At 42.3% G+C, this 25271-nt stretch overlaps 1 protein-coding gene across 3 annotated transcripts in view; it reads left to right on the top strand.

Annotated features, from left to right (window-relative positions):
* Positions 1–25271, top strand: part of VPS8 (VPS8 subunit of CORVET complex) — a 350033-nt gene that overhangs the window by 226927 nt on the left and 97835 nt on the right. For all 3 annotated transcript variants that reach the window (XM_077448451.1, XM_077448450.1, XM_077448449.1), the window contains 3 exons: positions 4074–4154; positions 8059–8228; positions 23605–23773. In XM_077448451.1, coding sequence (XP_077304577.1) covers positions 4074–4154; positions 8059–8228; positions 23605–23773 — 420 coding nt within the window. The remainder of the gene's footprint in view (positions 1–4073; positions 4155–8058; positions 8229–23604; positions 23774–25271) is intronic.

Genomic DNA, 25271 nt, shown 5'->3' with positions numbered 1-25271 from the left:
TTTAAGTTAGAATTGTTTAGCTTTTTTTTTTTCTCTCAATTTTCCATCTCAGTTTGATTATTTGTTTACTTGACTTTTAGAGAAGTACCCGTAAATATTTTTCCTGTTTGGCTAAGGATTTTTTTTTTCCTTTTTTAGCTTTATTCATTTTAAACTTCTACATCATTGTAATGTCCCTTCCCTATCATAACTTTTCACTTTGTATCCTATTTTATCTGTTAAGACTAATTTTACTAAAATCAACAAAGTACCCATGCACACCCCTGCCTAGGTCCTTTTCATACTCCACTCTTATATCATAGAGAAGTTGACACGTTCGCATCTGATTCAACCATGATTCTGCCTTTTAACCACACCATGCAATACACAGTGCAAAAATGCAATGGGTTTGAAGGGGCTCATCTTTGGACCACCCTATAAAAGTGTTTTTAAAGGCTGAAGGTTTTTTTTACCCTCATGCGTTGTATGCATGTATGAAGGTAAAAAACCTTCATCGTGCACTCTTTATCCCAGTGTCTGAAGAGTGTAAATTGCCCATGGCAGCCTGTTTTATTGATATAACCATTTAATTCCTTGTTTTATCTTCACCCACTGGGATTTTAGCTTTCTGTAAGGTTTGCTTTCTAGAACTCCTTTTTAAGGCTGTTATTCAATGTTCCAATTATATTTGTTATTTTTTTTTGTTGTTGCAATTTTACATAATTTTACAAAGTTACTTTGGTCCAGCTTGGACCAATATGAAATGAATGTGTCATACCTGTGGACTCCTCGTGTAAGCTTGCAATCACTGTAGTATGCACCCCTATTACAGTGATTGCTGTTAGCTTCTTTTTTGTCCCACCCTTTTGGTTGTATTAGATAGACCAGTTTCTACACTGATGATGTTGTATGATTTGGTGTTGCCTCCCATGTTGTGTCATTCTTCATTGGTTCTGAGTATTCAATTGGTCCTCTAACATCAGGCTTTTTTTTGGGCTAACTTACCACTTTGTATTGACCCATTCCTACCAGGTTGGAGTTTCAGCCTTATCCAGTGACAGTTTTGGCTGTTGGTCCGCAGGTGGCTCTGGAGCTCCATGCAGCCCCCAGTTTTTTTTCACATGGGGCCAATTGGTGGTGTTAATTTTTGTTCACCCCTTGGTTGGATTGTTTTGGGCATCCTGACAGTAAATCTGTGCCCTTCAAAGGACAAGAAAGAACATTTCTGCACTCTATGACAAATTCTATTCTTGGGCTCTATTGGGGGACAGCTGTCCCACACCTCTGTGTTTATGGTCATGCTGTTGGTACTGCTTGGTAAAACTGGGGCATGTTTGGAAGTAGGAGGGGTTTTTTGTGCTAGCCCAAAATGTTGTTTTGTTTGCCAATGTCTTCTCCTTCTGTAGAGGCAGTGTAACCCATTGGTGTATAACTTTAATGTCCTTCAGTGAACTCCATGAAAAGCATTTTATAGTGAGTACAACAATTCTATTTTCCTAGGATGTGTCCTGATGTGATGTGTGTTTGAATAAGATTTTTTAATCGCCAATTATGCCGCACAAGACTCAGTACGGACTTACTGAAGCCCAGATAGCCTATTAACTGGTCATTTTGTGATGTGATTTTCTCTTAATATCACACCGTGTTTTTCAGCTTTGCTTTTCAAATTAAGCCACTAGAATCCATCACAGTTATAGGTGGTGATATGAGTTTTCTGTGATATCATAGCTCACATGGGGCCATTAGTAATTGTAAAATAATTTAATCAGCAGTCTGCAGTATGGAAAGGTCTGTGGTATAACTTCCCCTGCTAGTTTTTATTTAACACTTGCTTCAAGACAGACAGCTACATTGGAAACTATTTACATGCCAAAGAGTTTGTAATTCTATTAAACTGCTTCTATGCCAGGCACCATAACTAGAACACTCAGTCAGCCATTCCCTGAGACCTCTCTGCAGACTACAGTAGAGTACTAGGGGCAGGGAGTTACAGGAGGGTGATAATAGGACAGATTTAAAGAGAAACTGCAGTCCGCTCACATAATTTTTAATAAAAACATATGCCAATCTGAAGAGTCCCTTCACCCACTTTGCATATTATTTTATATATACTGTGATTCTGTACTTGCCAAATATGCTGCAGCAATCTCCTTCCACAGAGTCTGGCTGCAACCATTTTAACTGTAAGCAGCTGAAGCTGCTGCCTGTTCACTTCCTGACAGAGGCACACCTCCAGCTCTGCAGCTCTTATTGGCCCTCTTATGACTCATCCCCCTTCCTTCCTGGCAAACTCTCCCTACAGTGAGAGATCTGTGCAAGATGTCATAAGCCTAGGCTAATGACCAGACAAGAAAAGGGAAGGGGGCGGTATAAGTTATTTACTGGCAGAAAAATAATGTTTTACTATCTAAAGTTAAAACAACAAGGCAGAAGATTGAAAAAAGATATGAATGATGAAAAAATAACTGAAGTTCCGCTTTAATGACTTGTACTAGTTTTAGGTGCAAATACATGTAGCTATTTTTTTTATTGAAATGGAAGTTCACCATAGAATTACTTTATGATCATTAAACAGCCATGTAACACATGTGCCATGATAAATGAATCGCACCATGTTTGAGTTTTTTCCATGCTTCGTTTTTTTGGAAACTGCTGGCCATTTACCAGCAGCACACTGCAACTCATGGTGTTGCTCAGCCCGACTCATGCTTTCTGCATCTTGTTATTGCAAAACCTAAATGGGAAACGCAATCTCTGCTTTGATGCTGTCAAAGACATAGCACAAGGGGGGCTGAGCAACACCGTGAGTTTGGCTGGTTAATGGCCAGCTGGTGAATCTTCCCGGCAGGTACACAGGCAACAATAAAAACTTGATCAAGGGTCTAACCATTCCTCATTCCAACTAAAACTTACAAAAAATGTTTGCGTTTACATACACTTGAGTAGAATTCCAGGCTAAACCTAACTAGTCTTAAAAATGCAAGCCTTAGAGCTGAGGACCACCTTTTTCTGACGTGTTTTGATGCAGCAGTGTGCTTTCACATATATTCCAAAAACCTAGGCAACCTGTTTATTGTTCAAATCTTGAAACATTTTAGTTGGGTATTTTTTTTGCTGACTTTCTGAATAGTGTTCTGTGAAATTCTTGTATTGTTTTCCCTTTCTCCCTTAATGCAATGATTGGTGCTTGAGCAGCACCTAATAGCTGTCACGTGGAGTTGGAAAGACAGTCCTTAAAGCAGTATTAAACCCAAAAGCAAAACATTATTATATTGCAACTTGCCAATTCTTAGATGTGATGGCTATATTAGTTTCCTTTCATCAGCTTTCCTTCTTCTATTTTCATCTGGTGATTCAGCCAGCAAGTCTGTTGTTTTTTAAAAGCAGAATGTAACTGTTTAAATGGATTGAACAAACCACTTAACACTGGCAATGATCAGCTTTTAAATATTCATGCAAAAACTTTATCCCAAAAGGAAAAAAAATGCTGTAACTGATTCTAAAGTGCAAGCTGGAGTTTAGTTTCTTAGTGTATCTAAATCTGCTAATACATTTAAAACTACCCTTCTTCCCCCTTCCTTGACTGACAATGCTGCTGTACCTCCTGTGCTCATTCCTCAAGAGTTGTGTCTCACTATTACTGTAGATGTGTTGCTGGCCACATCACCAGGAGAAAGCATGGGGGGGGTCAAAGAAAAGAAAACCGATGCAGCCACTGCATCTAATGCAAGCTGCAATATAATACATTTTTGGTTTTGGGGTTAATACCGCTTTAACCTTTTGTGGTCTCCAACCACGTCTGATTGTAGTGTTCAAAGGACTTGTCCAGTTTTCTCTGCTGGGTGAACAGAGTGGCAGGCCAGCAAACTGAAGGTACGGTAAGTATTAGAAGCATTGAGGACGGGGAAAGTAGTAAACCTTTTCCTTTGTCCTACATGGGCAAAACTAAGATTTACATCAAATAAAATGTATTTCTTTGCTTCCGTTTCATAAATCTCCTTTTTTTTATTTTTTATCTCTAATCCTTGCTCAAGATAATTCTGTTTTATTTTTACCAACACAAACATTTTCTCCTGTTTATTTTCTGGTTTTAGGATCCTGTGTATGGAAAAGGAAAGTTGGGAGAAATCCAAGGCTTGGTCTTAGGAATGCTTGATACCTTCAGCTATGAGCAGGTAAAAGTATTGCTAAAAAAAAGGCTATTATTACAATTTTTTTTTATTATACAGGATTTATATAGCGCCGACAGTTTACGCAGCACTTTACAACTTGAGGGTAGACAATGGAAAATTGTTATCCATGCTTACTGTCATTTTCCTTCCCTGGCTCTGCCACAGGACAGCACAACCTCCGGTCAACCCCACCCCTTCACCCCGTATTGGACACCCCTGTATAGATTGATAAAACAGGCAGTACCTGATGCATATCTAACCTTCAGCTTTATTGTACCTAGATACGTAAACCTCAGAGGATCAAAACCCACCCAGCCCCAGGTCACTTGTTGTTTAGCAGATCTTTGTTTCTGTCCTGGGGTGACACCATATAGGCAAACCAGCTGTAATTCAAAATTGATCAAAGCAGATATTTTATGATGGGCATCTAATGGTTTTAGGTGCTTTTTAAAGAAGAAGTAAAGGCTATTAAAAAAAAAAAAAAAAAAAGGCAGCCTGCAAGGCAAAGGCATAATGAGCTAGTATGCATAGCATTCTAGCTCATTATGAATAACTTACCTGAGAACGAAGCCCCCAAAGCGGTCCTCCGTCTTCATCTTTGCCACTGCCATGTATCACGGAGTGACTTCCGGGTCTTGCTGCTCCGGCACTGTGAGTCTCCAGAGCCACGATGACGTCACTCCCGCGCATGCACACGGTAGCCGACATGAGCGGCATATCGCAGTGATCTGCAGCCGGCTCAGTGCAACTGCGCACCGCTGTGTATGGCGCTTGCGCCGTAGACAGCAGTTCCCTTTCTTTTTCTAAATATCTCCTAAACCTTTTGGTGGCATTGTCCTGTGTATTGTAGAATCACTTCTATAAGTATAAAGCTATCATTATAGGCCATCCGTTTAAAGAGGAAGTAAACCCTGATGAGTTTACTTCCTCTTTGATTCCCTGCAAAGGTAAAACATAATGGACTACTATGCATCGCATAGTAGTCCATTATGTATCACTTACCTGACACAGGAGCCAGCGAAGTCACAGCTGTTACAACCACTTGAATGAATCACTGCAGCTCCGGAAGGTTTTACCCCCTTCCTGACCAGGCCCTTTTTTTTGCGATACGGCACTGCATTGTTTAACTGACAATTGCATGGTCGTGTGACGCTGTCCTCCAAATAAAATCAATGTCCTTTTTTTCCCCAAAAAATAGAGCTTTCTTTTGGTGGTATTTGATCACCTCTGCGGTCTTTTAATTTTTGCGCTATACACAAAAAAAAACAGACAATTTTGAAAAAAAAAACTGTAATTTTTACTTTCTGCTATAAAACACATCCAATAAAAAAATGTAGAAAATCGAATTTCTTCATCAATTTAGGCCAATATGTATTCTGCTACGTGCTTTTGGTAAAAAAAAATCCCAGTAAGTGTATATTGATTGGTTTGCGCAAAAGTTATAGCTTTTACAAACTATGGGATAGATTAATGGACTTTTTAAAAAATATATAGTTTTTACTAGTAATGTCGGCGATCAGCGATTTTTTTTTTTTTTTTTTTTGTGAGACTGCAACATTGTGGTGGACAAAGCTGACACTTTTTGGGGACCAGTGACACCAATACAGTGATCAGTGCTAAAAAAAAAATGTATGGTCACTGTACTAATGACACTGGCAGGGAAGGGGTTAACATCAGGAGTGATCAAAGGGTTAACTGTGTTCCCTGGGTGTGCTTTCTTACTGTGTGGGGGATGGCTTAATTGAAGAAAGATAGAGATCTGTGTTCCTGCTTAGCAGAAACACAAGATCTCTGTCTTTCTTACTAGCAGAACAGTGATCTGCCTTGTTTACATAGGAAGATGCTGATGGTACCTTCAAATATTCCTATATAGCAGGGATAGGCAATTAGCGAACCTCCAGTTGTTGCAAAACTACAAGTCCCATAATGCGTCTGCCTCTGGGTGTCATGCTTGTGGCTGTAAGAGTCTTGCTATGCCTCATGGGACTTGTAGTTCTGCAACAGCTGGAGGTCCGCTAATTGCATATCCCTGCTATATAGCATACTTCACGTGAGGCCAGTTTTTTGGTACATAGGCAGATCGACGTTCTGCCTCACTCCACAGGACCACCGGGTTTTCGGCGGACGCCGGAGACGCTAATTGGCTCAAGTGGCGCACACCCCAGAGCCGAAGAAAGGAATCACGTACAGCAGGGGTGTCCAAACTTTTTTCATAGAGGGCCAGATTTGATGAAGTGAACATGTGTGAGGGCCAACCATTTTGCCTGACATTCTTTGAACCATTAAAATTCGGTCGTTCGAGCACTCATACACTGCCCAACAAGAATTCTCTTGCCTTTGCTGGGGGTGTACACATGCTGTGGTTGCAGCTGGAGGTATACCCAGGGTGAATGGGCCTGCACTGCAACTACCCTACAACTGTGTGGATTGCACAGTTGTGGTATAGTGATGCTGCATTTATGGGCTTAAAACAGGTGGTGAGGAGGCAACATAATGCCTCTTTACCACCATTCAAATGCCTCTGAAAGCGATCTGTGTATGGATTGCTTTTCAGAGGAGCAGCAGTCCTGGCTGCTATCACACACACAAGCCCCACAAAAGCAGTTCTGATGGTACAAGAGAAGGGGGGGGGGGCTCTGGATTAAAAGTAACACACAGATACATACACACATGCACACACACACAGCCAAATGCATACACATACATACAGACACAAGCATATACTTACATACATACATACATACAGACACAAGCATACATACATACAGACATACATACAGACACATGCACACACATAGACACATGCATACACATACATACAGACCTACATACAGACACATGCATACACATACATACAGACATACATACAGACACATGCACGCACATACATACACACACACATGCACACACATACAGACACATATCTGGATTAAAAGTAACACACAGACACATACACACATGCACACACACACAGCCAAATGCATACACATACATACAGACACAAGCATATACTTACATACATACAGACACAAGCATACACATGCACACACACGCACATGCACACACACACATGCACACATGCACACGCACACATGCACACGCACACACACACATGCACACACACACACATGCACACACACACACATAGACATACACGCGCACATACATACATGCACACATACAGACATACATGCGTGCACACATACAGGCAGACATACGTGCACACATACGTGCACACATACGTGCACACACACATGCGCACACACACATGCGCACACACACATACACACACACACACGCACACGCACACATACACACACACACACACACACACACACACACACACACACAAAGCCTTTTTAAAACGAATGTAGCTTGTAGCACAGTAAAGTACCTTTCCAGCTTCCTTATTCAGCCGGGTACTGCACTATAGGGGGAAGCAGAGAGCACAGCTCACTTCCCTGCACTTTACTTTCACTTTTGAAGCTCATGGAGCTTCTCACAGTGCCCAGGATCGGGCTCATCTGACAGCCCTGATCCCGCAGCACAGCAGACGGGCCGTTCAAAACCGGACCGCGGGCCGGAGTTTGGACATGCCTGACGTACAGGTACATGATTTAGTTCTTTAGGGCCGCCCTGCCGCAGTGTATTTACGTGGGGCGGTCCTTAAGCGATTAAAATACCATATCTTTGTGAAATCACAGGCTGCATTTTACTGGCTATTTGCTGACTACTAACTACAGTATTGTAAATGAAGTAAAAGACTGAATGTTGAAATAGAGTTGCGGTAGCTTGATTTGGTTATTGATCCACTGTGATCCAGCAGTGGCATTTCCATTTAATGTGTAATGCCAGTTGTGCCTTTTCTGCCTTGTAATGATTTCACGCCTTTGTCTTCTGTGTATAGACCCTGCTGGAGACCACCACAAGCTTGCTGAACCAGGACTTACACTGGTCGCTACGTAACCTCAAAGCTTCGGTTACTAAAGCTCTTGCTCCAAAACAGGACCACTGCTGCATCTGCCTTCAGCAGTACAAGAAGAGACAAGAGGGCACAGATGAGATCCTCGTTTTCAGGTCATTTTCTTTTGTTCTTTTTTAATGGTTCATTTTTTTTCTACATTATTTCAACTTTTTTTTCAATAAAACTTTACTGAGGGGTTAAAATAAAAACGATAGTTAGGTAAAGGCCAGGGCCACTTACAGCAGGTGTAAAAACATTTTTAAACAAAAATATCCATAAGGGTTCACTGTGTCTAGAACAATATCATTGAGGCAAACATTGCATTATTTTTGTGGTGGGGCAGCCATATTTCCTCATTATATAAGCAATATTATAATGACATTTGAGATCCTAGCTCAAGAACAATTGCATTTCAATGAATTAGGTAGCATCAGACCTATAGCTAGCTACTGAATAATTTTGCTTTAATTTGAAATTCAATAGGTTGTTTTCTTGTATTATTCTTACAGCCTTGGGATAGAATGTTTGTCAGGTGTATAAATATTGGTACAAATGATATGTGACATTCCATATGCTGATAGAAGCAAGGACACTTGTGGAAGCTCATTATGAGGATTTTAAGCTTTGTGACAGCAATTTCTGCTATTATAGATTCATGTGATTGCCTGGAATTCCTCTCTAGTGTTGTGATTTACGTGAATTAGATTTGGCAATTTGTTTAGCTTTTATGCTTCTACTGTTGTGACTCAGCTCAATTCAGATAAAAAGTCCCAAAGGCATTTCAATAGCCTTTCAGGCAGAAAGAGCAGCTTAGAGGAAATGTCACTGCTTTTAACGTCACTTGTCCTTGTAACTTTTCACTAGTGACCTTATCTACCTGTGTCTTGGGGTGCATAATTAAATCATATGCTTGTGAAGTTAATTTAGTGTTTTTTATTAGAAGTGATTGAGTCATGTAGGATGCTGAGTTTCTGTTCTGTATACTTTTGGGCGTGTGACTGGGCACAGAGACATGCTTCCTATTCTGGCATAATATATAGGGCTTCTCTCTGACTGGTACCTTACTGACCTTGCCACCAACATTGTACTTGAGGTCAATATTAGTAAAAGGAAAAAGGCAAATAGAAAAATTAAAATTACATCTTTGGTACCACTGTTGGCATCTCTCAAAGCGGGAGTCCCGCAATTTTTTTTTTTAAAAGTCAGCAGCTACAAATACTGCAGCTGCTGACTTTAAAATAAGGACACTTACCTGTCCCAGGGTCCAGCGATGTCAGCACCTGAGGCCGATCCGTCCCTCGGTCCTCGGATGCTGCTGCCTCCATCTTCAGTAAGGGAATCAGGAAATGAAGCCTTACGGCTTCACTTCCCGGTTCCCTACTGCGCATGCTCAATCAGAATGGTCCCTGCTGTCTCTGGGACCCGTGTGTGTCCCAGCAGACAGCGTGGTGAGAAGGGAAGAGGCATAGACTCCCACGGAGTCTATGTCCAGAAGTGGGTGCAAATACCTGAAAGGTGCCAAATGTGACACCAAAGGGCGGGAGGGTTCCGAAAAGCAGAGGTTCAATTTTTGTGTGAACCTCTGCTTTAATATGCAACTTTAAAGAGGAGCTCCAGTCTGGGCAAAAAAAAAATGAAAAGTCAGCAACTACAAATACTGTAGCTGCTGATTTTTAATATAAGGACACTTGCCTGTCCAGGGATCCAACAATGTAAGCACCCTGAGCCAAATCTTCAATTGTCTTTTGGTGCAGGCACTGGCATTTTCACTAAGGGAAGCCTTCAGGTTCCCTACTGCGCATTCGCAAGTTGCGTTGTGCTTTCTGAATGGTCCCGACATCTTCTGGGACCTTTGTGTGTTCCAGAAGGCAGCGGGTGGAAGGAGGTTGGGCCGGACATATTCTGAGAAAAACAAAGATTTGGGGAGCACAGCTAACTATGCATCACATTAAAGATGGTGCTGCCATAAGACCATACAAACAAAACAAAAGATTATAGCACACACGTACAAAAATGTCATTTGAATCCTGCTATTTAAGGCACCTTAACATAATAAGCAAATATGGGGATTTGGTTGCGCCATATGGCCATACAGTGCTTAAAGCTCTTATTAACCCAAAAAAATAAAATAGATTCTGTTGCTTTAAAGTATGTTATACAGCACAGTGCTTGTACTGTGTCATTTGGCCCCCTGTATACCCTAAAAAACCTGGCTAATCCGGCCTGACTATACCCTCCCCTGTGCAAAGAGATATCTCCTGTCTGCAGCGCTCCTGTGTCTGTGTCCTCTGTCCTCCTCCCCACTCGCCTCCATGCTTGTACAAGCGCCCACCCCCCATCCCCCCACTCTTGCTTCTCTCTATCTGCTATAAAATCGTATTATCTCCTCTGTAGCTTACTTACGTCCCTGTGCCTGTTTAATGTAAAAAAAAAATCCACCAATCGGTACCTTGTATGAGTGTGGCTCCAGGTGCTCAGCTGATTGTCAGCTCTCTGTCTCTTCTCTCCCCCCTCCTCCCCGCTGACGTCAGTGGGACAGCTCGGCCCTGCCCACTGCAGCTATGAGCCAGAGAGAGGAGGAGGAGAGGAATCGGAGCTTGTATCAGTACAGATCAGAGTATTTTTTTTACAGAACACAGGCACGGGGACATATCTTATTAAGGTACAGAGGAGATAAGATGATTTCATAGAAGTGGGTTAACAACCACTTTAAGCCCACTACTGCATTAAAGTACCCCATTTTCAGTGGGTCCTACACTATTCATAGAATGAAAGACCCACTTCTCAACCATGGAAGAAATGCATTCCTCTTTATGGGAGAACTTAAAGGACTCCTCCTATAACTCGGGTAGACACTGATTATAATTTTAAATAACAAACATGTTATACTTACCTCCACTGTGCAGCTAGTTTTGCACAGAGTGGCCCTGAACCAGCTCTTCTGGGGTCCCTCGGCGGCTGTCTCTCCCGCAAGGACTCCACAACTACATGCAAGCTCCCTCACATGATGTGGAGTGCTTGCGGGCGAGCTCCCGTGATACAGCTGGTGGCCATAGGCGCTCACTGTATCACTCGGCCCCGCCCCCCAGTGCAGCGCGTCATTGGATGCGATTGACAGCAGCGCGAGCCAATGGCTGCGCTGCTTTCAATCCATCCACTCTAGCCAATCAACGGCCAGTTTGAGCGGCGAAGAGGATGCCGGGGGCGAGGGTGGGACTTTTGAGGGGTCAGGTAAGTAAAACGGGGGGACTGGGGAGCCAGCATTGTCAGATGTTTTTTTACAAGCTCCAGGCAGATATAAGGAACAATTATTGCAGCTTTGCAGTCAATAAATCATTAAAGTTATATTTTTTTTTTTAATGCATCCAGTGTAAGAACCTGCATTTGTTTTGGTATCAGTCTTTAGGAATCTCTTATGCAGCAGCACTCAAACTGGGAAAGGGAAGGGCGGGATTGGTGGGCAGTCATGTGTCCTTAATACAAATATTTTGTCAGGGAACATACAGGCAGGGGGAGAGAGCAGATAAGACAGACGCATAACCTCCTCCTGCTGCTATTTCTACTACTACTACTACTATTCAGTCAACAGGCTGAGACGCCACTGTACTCCTTATCTAGAGTGGGGTCCTCCACTTGGCTGTTTTGTGTGATGGGGCTGTATAAATCTTACATCTGGATGTACTTTTTGATGGACTGACCATGCTACAAGTACTGTGTGATGTGCACAGCAATGACTATGTCTAGCTAAGGAAAGGCTTGAATAGTACTTACAGATAAGCATCTTGCTTCCTTTTGATACACTCTCCACTATCTTCAGCTCTGCGGTCATATGATTGTATATGGGGACCTTGTTGGACCCCCTCTTGCTTTCAGAACTGCCTTAAATTCTTCCTGGCATAGATTCAACAAGGTGTTGGAAACGATCCTCAAATATTTTGGTCCATGATGACATGGTAGCACCACGCAGTTACTGTGTGCACATCCATGATGCGATTCTCCCGTTTCACCACATCCCAATGGTGCTCTATTGGATTGAGATTTGGTAACTGTGGAGGCCATTATAGTACAGTGAACTCATTGACATGTTCAATACATTGAGTTGCTGCCATGTGATTGGATGATTAGCAATTTGTGTTACCAAACAATTGAACAGGTGTGTCTAATAAAGTGGCTGGTGAGTGTACAGTATGTACAGCATTTTGTGAAAGTTTTAGGCAGGTGTGAAAAAATGCTTTATTAACCACTTTCAGACCGGACCAATTTGCTGGTCGAAGACCAGACCACTTTTTGTGATTCGGCACTGCGTCGCTTTAACTGACAATTGCGCGGTCGTGCGACGTGGCTCCCAAACAAAATTGACGTCCTTTTTTTCCCCCAAATAGAGCTTTCTTTTGGTGGTATTTGATCACCCCTGCGGTTTTAATTTTTTGCGCTATAAACAAAAATAGAGCGACAATTTTGAAAAAAACGCATTATTTTTTACTTTTTGTTATAATAAATATCCCCCAAAAATATATAAAAAAAATTTTTTTTCCCTCAGTTTAGGCCGATACGTATTCTTCTACATATTTTTGGTAAAAAAATCGCAATAAGCGATTATTGATTGGTTTGCGCAAAAGTTATAGCGTTTACAAAATAGGGATAGTTTTATAGCATTTTTATTAATAATTTTTTATTATTTTTTTTTTTTTACTAGTAATGGCGGCGATCAGCGATTTTTATTGTGACTGCGACATTGTGGGGGACCCATCGGACATTTTTGACACATTTTTGGGACCATTGTCATTTATACAGTAATCACTGCTATATAAATGCAATGATTCCTGTGTAAATGACACTGGCAGTGAAGGGGTTAACCAGTGGGTGGCAGTGTAGGGGTTAAGTGTTCCTAGGGGTGTGTTACTAACTGTGGGGGGGTTGGGCTTTCATTTAGTGAACACTGATCTCTGCTCCAATCACATAGAGCAGAGATCAGCGTCACTAGTTGCTAGGCAGAATGGAGAAATGCTGTTTACTCGGCATTTCATCCATTCGGCCGCTCCGTGAGACGATCGCGGGGATGCCCGCGGCGATCGAGTCCACGGGTCCCGCGACTGGACTCACGGGGGTCCCGACCAGCGCGGGAGCGCTCCAGATGGCAGGGGGCAGCATTGAATATTGGACGTACCTGTACGCCAATATGCCTGCCTGTGCCATTCTGTCGACGTACATCGTTGTGCGCTGGTCGGGAAGTAGTTAAGAATGCTTTCAGAAATAGAAGTGTTAATAGTTTATTTTTATCAATTAACAAAATGGAAAGTAAATGAACAGAAGGGAAATCCAAATCAAATCCATATCTAGTTTGACCACCTTTGCCTTCAAAACAGTATCTATTTTTCAATTCTTCTAAGTACACTTGAATACAGGTTGTGAAATAACTCAGCCGGTAGGTGTTTTCAAACATCTTGAGAACACCTTTGATCCTGACCAAATCTCCAACTCCATTTGCAGAAATGCAGCCCCAAACTTGCAAGAAACCTCTACCATGCTTCAGTGTTGCCATTTTTGCTGTACTCCATTTCTCATGTTTCCTTGCATAGAACAAGGAAACATGGCTAAGCCACTCAACTATATATGAAAGCCTAAGAACCGGGGTGCAGAAAAATGTCAGCAGATGCTCTGGATTGATGAGTCAAAACTTGAATTATTTGGCTGTAGCAAAATGCAGTGTGTTCACTGAAGGGCTGGAGAGCAGTACAATGGGTGTCTGCAGGCAACAATGAAGCATGGTGGAAGTTCTTGGCAAGTTTGGGGCTACATTTCTGCAAATGGAGATTTGGTCAGGTTCAGTGATGTCCTCAATGTTGAGAAATACAGGCAGATACTTATCCATCATGCCATACCTTTAGGGAGGTGTGTGATTGGCACCAAATTTTTTCTGCAGCAGGACAACGGCCTCAAGCATGCTCTGGCTGGGCCACTCAAAGACATTCACAGAGTTGTCCCATATCAACTCCTTTGTTATCTTGGCTGTGTGCTTAGGGTCGTTGTCCTGTTGGAAGATGAACATTTGCCCCAGTCTGAGGTCCAGAGCTCTCTGGAACAGGTTTTCATCAAGAATGTCTCTGTACATTGCTGCATTTATTTTTCCTTTGATCCTGACTTTTCTCCCAGTTCCTGTCTCTGAAAAACACAGCGTGATGCTGCCACCATTATGTTTCACTGTAGGGATGTTATTGACCAGGTGATGAGCAGTGCCTGGTTTCCTCCAAACATGACGCTTGCCATTCAGGCCAAAGAGTTCAATCTTTTGTTTCAGCAGACTGGAAGAGTCCTTCAGGTGCCTTTTGGCAAACTCCAGGGGGGTTGTCATGTGCCTTTTACTGAGGAGTGGCTTCCGTCTGGCCACTTTACCATACAGGCCTGATTGGTGGAGTGCTGCAGAGATGGTTTTTCTTCTGGAAGGTTCTCCTCTCTCCACAAACGCTGGAGCTCTGTCAGAGTGACCATCAGGTTTTAGTCACTCCCCTGACTAAAGTCCTTCTTCCCTGATTGCTCAGTTTGGGCAACCCACTCTAGGAAGAGTGCTGGTGATTCCAAACTTATACTATTTACAGATGAGAGAAGCCACTGTACTCATTGGGACTTTCAATGCTGCAGAAATAAATCTGATCTGTGCTTCGATACAATCCTGTCTCAGAGGTCTACAAACAAATCTTTTGACTTCATAACTTGGTCTGTGCTCTGACATGCACCTGAGCTAAATTTTGAGTGCCAAGACAAAGCCTGCGAATGCTTATATGTGATTTTTTTTTTTTTATTATTATTTATTTATTTTTTTAAGACCCCTTCCACAATGGGGCCGCCCATGCATTAGTGTTAAAGCACCGCTTGTTTTAGCGGGGAGCACCCAAACTTCCTCAAAGATGCTGCTTGCAAGACTTTTTGTAGCGTCCCGCAAGCGTACCACCCCAGTGTGAAAGCACTCAGGCTTTCACATTCAGGCGGCATGGGAGGCGGTTTTCAGGCACTTTACAGGCGCTATTTCTACCGCTAAAATGAAAACTGCCTCAGTGTGAAAGGGGTCTAAAAAATTTTGCAAAGATTTCAGAAAAACTTCTTTCACTTTATCATTATGGGGTATTGTTTGTAGAATTTTGAGGAAAATAATAAATTTAATCCATTTTGGAATAAGGCTGTAACATACCAAAATGTGGAAAAAATGAAGCGCTGTGAATTCTTTCCGGATGCACTGTACTTGCCAAGTTCCTTCAAAAATTGTGTGCAAATGTACATAGACAAATTCAATCCGTTTTGAATGCAAAGAGCAGTCACACCAAATATTGATTTGATTTGGATTTCTTTCTTGTTCATTTGCTTTCCATTTTGTTGATAAAAAATAAACTATTAACACTTCTATTTCTGAAAGCATTCTTAATTTGCAGCATTTTTCCACATCTGCCTAAAACTTTTGCACAGTACTGTGTGTGTGTGTGTATATATATATATATATATATATAATATTATACAGGATGCCATGGTTGAGTCCTGGATGGGTGCTATATAGCAGCAGTATTTGGGTTGTGGTCCCTTTAAGGGAGTCACGGTAGACTTCAGGGGGTCACCCAGAAGAGGTGAGGAATTTTCGGGAGTAGTCTATAAGGAGAGGACTGACTCACAGTTCTCTCTATATTAATAGAGAGTTATTTGTGACCTGGAATTTGGGAGGCTCTGAAGTGATATTCGGGTGGCAAAGAGCTTCCCTCCCTGACCAGAGGAATTTAGCACACAGGGGGTTAAAGGCCTCCAGGAAACAGCTCATAAAAGACAGGAAGTAGTGAAGAGGTGGTGGTGAGGAGGAGTAGGTGCTTACACCTGTCTTGATGAGCTGTGTACCTGTTTGGGAGCTGCTAAAGATTCAGCAAGGACTTTAAACTCTGGGGTGAAGACCCGGCTACAAAACCATATGTGCTTTTTCTTGAATTTTTGCTTTTGTGCTGAAGATAAGCGGACTTTGTTTTATGCTGCAGATAAGTGGATTTTGTTTTATTTTTTTGACCTGCGTGCTGAAGGAAGCCTTATTTTTGATTTGCTTATAAATAAAAGCCTTTTGTTTCAAGTTCAAATGGTTTATGCACTTAGTCTCGCGGAGCTATTATCCCCAAAGTTTACAACTGGTGTCTTGGATGCTGGAAAAGGTGTGTTTGCAGCCACAAAAACCGTTTAAAACGGAAAAAAATGACATTTAAAGAGACCATGTACAAATGGCATGTCGTGGGTGAAGTCAGCTCAGACGCTGCAAGCAGCAGGTAAAGACATGGAGAAGGTCAGCAAGCTTCAGCAGATGCAAACCGTTGCCACGAGGAAGCGATGGCTCAGCAGCAGAAGGCCCTGGGCCAGGCTATATCTGCGCAGCAAGAAACCACACGGTTGCTAGCCCCCAGTTTACTGCTCAACAGGAGTCCACTCAAGCACAGGTGGCCGCCTTACAGGAGGCAGTACAGCGGCTAGCCGTTGGCAACCAAGTGTCCATGAGGGCCAGCCATTTCTTACAAAAACTGACACCCAGCGATGACTTAGAGGCCTTTCTCACTACTTTTGAGAGGATAGCGGAGAGAGAGGGGTGGCCCTGTGACCAATGGGCTGACATCATCTCCCCTTTCCTCACCGGTGACTCGCAAAAGGCCTATTTTGACCTCCCAACTGAACACATCAGCGACTATGAGTGTCTGAAGGCAGAGATCCTGGCCCGCCTAGGAGTGACCACAGCCGTCCGGGCTCAGAGGGTGCATCGCTGGCGGTACTAACCTGACCAACCACCCAGGTCCCAAATGCATAAAGCCAGAAAAGCTGTCAGGCCCACAGATGATGGAACAGGTGGTGAGGGACTGGTACCCGTGGTCCCTGCCAGAGAACGTACAGCGCTGGGTAAGCCATGGAGACCCTGCAACCATCTTCTGCAGAACCTTGAAGGTTGGTCCCTGTCCCAAGGGTGGGAGGCCTACAGTTTTGGAGATGCGGGTCCTGGGGGCATACCCGAGCACAATGCCCACTTCAGGAGGAGCCTATGGATTGCGGGACTCATCGGAGAAGCTCGTTCTATGCGCAAAGAGTGTGTACCACTCATCTTGATTTTAGTTTGAGTGTGAAGTGTGGGTGAACTACCTTCCTGCCAGGGCCTTACTGGACTCCGGTAGCATGGTAACACTTGTACATGTCAGGGTGATTGGGGGACTTGGCCCCGTAAGTAAAACTCTACGCGTAGTGTGCATCCATGGCGACACCAGGGAGTATCCCCTGGTTCCGGTGACTGTTTCCTATGGCTATACCTAAGTGACACAAGAGGTTGGGGTAGTAAGAAGTTTAATACATGATATTATAGTGGGGCGGGACTGTCCACTATTTCCCGAACTGCGGAACCAGGTACAGATGGGGCTGTCAGGACAGCCAGGAGAACTGGGGACACTGGGCCTGGAAGTGACGCAATCTGAGGGGCCTGGGCCTGAAACCCCCACAACACACCCCTCTGATATGGAGATACCTGTCACTGATAATGATATTGCGGAGAATGTTAAGTTGAATGATAATGTTTCTGTTTCAGGTTTCAAAACCGAGTTGGCCTCTAAGGCGGGGACCCAGGAGCTCTCCCCGTTGCAGTTCCCGGTTGAGGAGGGTGAAGGGGAAACATCCTCAAGGCCAGTGCACCCAGAACTGGATGTACCCAGGGATTGCTCAAAAGACGGCATTGTGCCAAGATCCAGTGCTCGTAGCTCCAGATTTTACTAAGGATTTTGTAGTACAGACAGATGCTTCAAGTGAAGGGTTAGGAGCAGTCCTGTCTCAAGTGATCAATAGGGAAGGGCAGTTTGTCTAAGTAGGAAGCTGACGGCAGTGGAGAAAAACTATGCGGTGGTGGAGCGGGAGTGTCTTGCCATCAAGTGGGCTTTGGAATCTTTATGGTATTTCCTCCTAGGTAGAAGGTTTCACCTTGTGTCTGACCACACCCCACTGACCTGGATGAGGCAAAATAAGCACACCAATGCCAGGATGACAAGGTGGTTCCTTTCTCTCCAGGAGTTCAATTTCGTGGTAGAGCGCAGATTCGGGAGACAACATCAGAACACTGATGTCCTCTCTTGGGTCCATTGTATGATGTCAAGTGGTACCTCCAACACCTCTGCGTTGAGACAGGGGGGGGGGGGGGGATATGTACATGACGCCAAGGTTGGGTCCTGGACGGGTGCTATATAGCACCAGTATTTGGGTTGTGGTCCCTTTAAGGGAGTCACGGTAGACTTCAGGGGGTCACCCAGAAGGGGTGAGGAATTGTGGGAGTAGTCTAAAAGGAGAGGACTGACTCGCAGTTCTCTCTATATTAATAGAGAGTTATTTGGGACCCGGAATTTGGGAGGCTCTGAAGTGATATTCTGGTGGGAAAGAGCCTCCCTCCCTGACCACAGAGATTCAGCACACAGGGGGGTTAAAGGCCTCCAGGAAACAGCTCATAAAAAACAGGAAGTAGTGAAGAGGTGGTGGTGAGGAGGAGTAGGTGCTTACACCTGTCTTGATGAGCTGTGTACCTGTTTAGGAGCTGCTAAAGATTCAGCAAGGACTTTAAACTCTGGGGTGAAGACTGGCTGTAAAACCGTGTCCCTTTTCTTAAATTTTTGCTTTGTGCTGAAGATAAGCAGACTTTGTTTTATATTTTTCACCTGTGTGCCGAAGGAAGACTTATTTTTGATTTGCTTATAAATAAAAGCCTTTTGTTTCATGTTTAAATGGTTTATGCACTTAGTCCCACGGAGCTATTATCCCCAAAGTTTAATATATATATATATATATATATATATATATATATATATATATCAATTTATTTATGTTTATTTATATTTTTTTTATTTACATTTTTTTGTTTTAATCAGCTAAATATTAAATATTGCATATCGGCCTCCTTGTTGTTTATAGAGATCAGTTACTCATCAGCAGCATTGATTGAACTCTTTTTAAATGGCTCAGAGTCTGGCAGACAAATAGAACTGCAAAGCTAACTGATGTTATGTTTCTTTAAATAGCCCACCATGCTCTGGGAACCCTAAATCATGATTTTAATATTTGTAATCCAAAGATAATATTTAAATGCCAAAAACATATGTAACACAGCAATTTTAAAAAAAAAAGCTAAAATTGTCTGCATGTCATTAGTAGTTTTCCTTTGTCTGCCTTTGTATATTTTTTAAATAGTCATGTAGCATATATTTAGGAATATTTGAACATTCTCTGTCACAGTTCTTGTGCTAGACAGTTTTATGAGAATTGATTTATGAATGTTGAATCAATTACAGTTGTCAGCACTCAGAAAATAATCTATACAGAATACATTTCACATGGATATGCTTCGAGTCCGACTTAGTAGAGGCTTAACAACTTCATGAAAGCTCTACAAATCTATATCATATATTCAGACTTTTTAGCTGACCAATGAGAACATGCTTTGCATGCTTGACTTATAAGTCAAACAGAATTTAAGCAAAATAAATCTTATAAATGTGGGCATCCTCCAGTGTTTTCATGTTTTATGGATAACGGCATAGCTTCATCTTCATTTGTGCTACCAGATAAATTACATGTTATATTGTTTTTTGTTTTTTTTTCTTTTCTTTTTTTGTGAAAAGAAGTTGGCAAAAACTCTGCGGGTGGAAAATCTAGAGATTACTTATTTCTTATCTGTTTGCTTTATCTTAATATCATAAGCACACGCTTCTAGGCAGGCTATTTTATTTTTATTTTTTTTATTCTTTATTTTGATTAGATATGCATCTCGACATATAGTATAAGCCACGTGCAACAATGTCACCAGTATGTATGGAAAATGATAACGGGGATCATATGGACATGCAGACTTGTATTATTATTAATATTATTTCAGGTTACATCACCAAACATTGGCTGGGGGGGGGGGGGTTGCAGTGAAGCAGAATGACTACAGAAATGTCTACAGAGAGAGGTTGACATGAGCATAAGATATCCAACTGTTTAACATAATAACCATAACTTTCCGTACATATATCCGTATATACGTTTGCAACAGATTGCGATCTGGGGAGCATCCGTTTTGAAATCTTCAGATGAAAAATGTGTTTGAGAAAACAGAGGGGGGATAGATTAGGTGATAGGTAAAGGACCTGGGAGAACAACAGGGGGGGGGGGGGGGTCAGCAGTGCTTCTTGGGAGAGACCCCCCCCCCTCCAAGTCCAGAATATCCACCAAAAAGCATTGACCCCAAGGTGGAAAAAGGGTACAAGGATTCAATTCAAGGGACAACAAATAATGTAATGTCAAGATGGGGGGCTGAGTCTTCTGGGGTCATTATGCAATACAAGGGAGAACCTGAGAACAACACACCCCCCCCCCCCCCCCTCCAGCCGCACTAGGTAGGTCGGTCAGCAGCGGTTGGGTCAGCCGCAGGTATATAGACACGCAAACATATGCTAAACGTATGTGTAAAAGTGTGCACCCAAAATTCAATGTATATTACAGTGCCTTGCGAAAGTATTCAGCCCCCTTGAACTTTTCAACCTTTTGCCACATTTCAGGCTTCAAACATAAAGATATAAAATTTTTATTTTTTGTGAAGAATCACCAACAAGTGGGACACAATTGTGAAGTGGAACGAAATCTATTGGATTTTTTTAAACTTTTTTAACTAATAAAAAATGAAAAGTGGGGCGTGCAAAATTATTCGGCCCCCTTGCGTTAATACTTTGTAGAGCCACCTTTTGCTGCGATTACAGCTGCAAGTCGCTTGGGGTATGTCTCTATCAGTTTTGCACATCGAGAGACTGAAATTCTTGCCCATTCTTCCTTGCAAAACAGCTCGAGCTCAGTGAGGTTGGATGGAGAGCGTTTGTGAACAGCAACAGCAGTTTTCAGCTCTTTCCACAGATTCTCGATTGGATTCAGGTCTGAACTTTGACTTGGCCATTCTAACACCTGGATACGTTTATTTGTGAACCATTCCTTTGTAGATTTTGCTGTATGTTTGGGATCATTGTCTTGTTGGAAGATAAATCTCCGTCCCAGTTTCAGGTCTTTTGCAGACTCCAACAGGTTTTCATCCAGAATGGTCCTGTATTTGGCTGCATCCATCTTCCCCTCAATTTTAACCATCTTCCCTGTCCCTGCTGAAGAAAAGCAGGCCCAAACCATGATGCTGCCACCACCATGTTTGACAGTGGGGATGGTGTGTTGAGGGGGATGAGCTGTGTTGCTTTTACGCCAAACATATTGTTTTGCATTGTGGGCAAAAAGTTTGATTTTGGTTTCATCTGACCAGAGCACCTTCTTCCACATGTTTGGTGTGTTTCCCAGGTGGCTTGTGGCAAACTTTAGATGAGACTTTTTATGAATATCTTTGAGAAATGGCTTTCTTCTTGCCACTCTTCCATAAAGGCCAGATTTTTACAGTGTACGACTGATTGTTGTCCTATGGACAGACTCTCCCACCTCAGCTGTAGTTCTCTGCAGTTTATCCAGAGTGATCATGGGCCTCTTGGCTGCATCTCTGATCAGTCTTCTCCTTGTCTGAGCTGAAAGTTTAGAGGGACGGCCAGGTCTTGGTAGATTTGCAGTGGTCTGATACTCCTTCCATTTCAAAATGATCGCTTGCACAGTGCTCCTTGGGATGTTTAAAGCTTGGGAAATCTTTTTGTATCCAAATTCGGCTTTAAACTTCTCCACAACAGTATTACGGACCTGCCTGGTGTGTTCCTTGGTCTTCATGATGCTCTCTGCGCTTTCAACAGATCCCTGAGACTATCACAGAGCAGGTGCATTTATACAGAGACTTGATTACACACAGGTGGATTCTATTTATCACCATCAGTCATTTAGGACAACATTGGATCATTCAGAGATCCTCCCTGAACTTCTGGAGTGAGTTTGCTGCACTGAAAGTAAAGGGGCCAAATAATTTTGCACGCACCACTTTTCAGTTTATTTGCTAAAAAAGTTTAAATTATCCAATAGATTTCGTTCCACTTCACAATTGTGTCCCACTTGTTGGTGATTCTTCAAAAAAAATTAAAATTTTATATCTTTATGTTTGAAGCCTGAAATGTGGCAAAAGGTTGAAAAGTTCAAGGGGGCCGAATACTTTCGCAAGGCACTGTATATCTTTTTACTAATTTGGCTATTTCCATAATGTACTGTGGTCTGTTGTGCTAGAGAATTTATGTGCACCATTAGCTGGATGCAAAAAAAACATTTGGACCCTTTGATTTCTGTAAAAGTGTTGTTACAAAGTAATAATTGACAATGTTATTATGTGTTATATGTTGCATATTTATAATGTTTTGTGTCAACGCTGATAAATTAAGAAAATGTATAATGGTGCATTACAATCTACAATATTCCCCTTTTCTTTGCTTTCCCTGCAGATATTATAGATATTTATTTTTAGTGAGAAAATGAAAAACTATTTTTTCTTTGACCGGGGTTTTCCATACCTCTGCATTTGCATGAATATGAGATTGTCTGCATAACATTAACTGTTGGTGGTATTAGGAACACGTTTCAGATACCTGTATTGTTTTGGTGTGTAGTACCATGGAAGGGTCTGCATCTCCCACATTTATTTGTAAAAAGCAAGACATCGGGGTGGATTTACTAAAGGCAAATATACTGCACTTTGTAAGTGCAGTTGCACTCTTTTGCCTTAGTAAATGTGGTAAATATTCACTTTGTAAAGAATACCTAACCATGGGCAAGGAAAAACAAAACAAAACAAAAAAAACTGCATTTAAGATTGCACATGGTTGTTTGATGGAAATCGGCAGAGCCTACCATACTTTATGCACTCATTTTTCCCAGAGGTTAACTGCAACTTGCAAGGTCCACAGTGTATTTGCCTTTAGTAAATCCACCTAGTGTGTTCCAGAAGTGTACATTATTTGGCAGACTAGCTTGCAACCAGTGGTTTTGACAGAGAACCATTGTATGTTTTGGTCATTCCACAGTGCCACACTTCACCAGCAGGGGCTGCTGCAGGTACATTCTGTAATAAATGCTGTCTGTACCAAGCAAACCCTGAAACTGCTGGGTAACCCTTTCATACTTCCAGACAGTTCATGTCTAGTTTTTGTGGAAATTACCTGTAAAAGTCAGACTGTACGTAGAAAAATTCTATCCCAGGGTTAATTTTTTTTGCCTTCTGTATCTTTGTAAATTATGCTTATTTTGCCTGTGTCTACAGTTGTTGATTTTTAATTGAGCATGATTGCTTTATTTTATATAGCTTACCATTTGATGCTCAGAAGACGTGGATAATAATGGGAGGTGGTGCATTCTCATCCCAGATTGAATTCAGATTAAAAAAAATGTCATATTGATGCTGTGAAAAAGAATGTCAGATTTTTTCTTGCCGTTTCTGTACATATGTCCTTTGTAAGTCTGACTTTTGCAATTGACTGACTTTTAGAAATATATTTATTAGAAACTGTTTCTGTCCTGTAGCTGTGGACATTTATACCACTCCCTCTGCCTGACTGGAAAGAACTGTAAGATTGAAGTTGGTGGACAGAGTCACTGGATCTGTTACCGATGTCATTCAACTAGTAAAGGTCGGACGGGTTGCCAGTCGTTGGCTGAAATGAAGAGAGGGAGGGCAGCATCTTTAGTCCAGGTAAGAAACTGTTTTTGAGTATCTGCCTATTTACATGCAGCTAGGTAATTAGCACATGTGCATGTAGCTTTAAATTCTCGGTTCTAATCCCACATGGAACATCATGAACATGGATTTTTTTTTTTTGTATACTTTTGTATGTTATGCATTTTCTTTTTTGGGTGCTTTGGTTGCTGTTCAGAACTCAAAAATATTTTGGTAGTTTTATTGTCCACTAATATGTATAAGAGAGTGAGCATTGAAATGTGAGTTCCTTTGTGGTACAGGGAATGGTCGTACATACTTGTTGAACACTGTATAAAATTTTGACATTATGGAAACACAAGAATTTTTTTTTTTCAGTTTTTCTGAATTGGTCCACAGAAAAAATAGACATACAATCCACCCTGAGGTGATCCTGTAAAGTTTGTTCTACTAGATTAACCACTTGCTTACTGGGCACTTAAACTCCCCTCCTATCCAGACCAATTTTCAGCTTTCAGCGCTGATGCACTTTGAATGACAATTGCACGGTCATATAACACTGTATCCAAATGACATTTTTATCATTTATTCCCCCAAGTAGAGCTTTCTTTTGGGGGTATGTGATCACCTCTGTAATTTTTATTTTTTGTAAAAAGACTGAATAAAAAAAATAAATAAAATTATTTTGTTATAATATTTTAAAACCGGTAATGTTCGTCCGTCATTGATGTACGCTGATATGGCGGCAGTGATGGGCACTGGTCGGTTATACTGATAGGCAGCACTTCTAGGTGGCATTGATAGGTGGCACTGGTGGGCATTGATAGGTGGCACTTGTGGGCACTTTCAGATGGCAATTATGAGACACAATTGCCTCTTCCTTTTTGAGACCAATGTCCCTTTAAGATGAACTGGTGATCGGCTTTTTTTTTCTACTCCGCTGTCAGTGTGAGGAGAAAAAAAAAAGCGATCACCGAGCTTTTGTTTTAATCATGTGATCAGCTGTTATTGGCTGACAGCTGATCACATGGTAAGGGGCCAGGACCGGCCCCTTACTCAGATCAGTGATCACCCGAGTCTCAGTGACTGTATGGCTCGCACCGGGGAGGCCGTCATATGACGGCCTCTCGGGAATTCACATCCACGCTGTGGCCGTCATTCCGCCATAGCGTGGATGTCAAGTGGTTTAAAGTGTGTCTAAGACCAATACTTTTTTATTTTGGATATATCGTGATTAAAGCGCGTTCCACCCATTTAAAAGTCGGCAGCTGCAAAAAGTGTAGCTGCTGACTTTTATTAATCAGACACTCGCCTGTCCCACGGTCCAGCGATGCGGGCATATGAAGCCCCGCTCCTCTCTCCAGCATCGGCATTCTAACTGTGGGTGCCCAGCTGTGGCTTCACAGCCTGTGACGTGTCCCAGAAGATTGCAGGGAGGGAGGGGGGAGAGGTCATCTTCCTTCTGGCACCGCAGAGCCAGGGGAGGAAGTGAGAGCTGGGTGCCTCAAAAACAGGGTACCCGCTCCTCCCCCAA

The sequence above is a fragment of the Lithobates pipiens genome, unplaced genomic scaffold (assembly GCF_037356315.1).
Source record: "Lithobates pipiens isolate NorthernLeopardFrog02 unplaced genomic scaffold, aLitPip1_a1.2 Scaffold_22, whole genome shotgun sequence".
NCBI classification, from domain to species: domain Eukaryota; kingdom Metazoa; phylum Chordata; class Amphibia; order Anura; family Ranidae; genus Lithobates; species Lithobates pipiens.
This window is presented reverse-complemented; position numbering and strand designations above follow the sequence as displayed.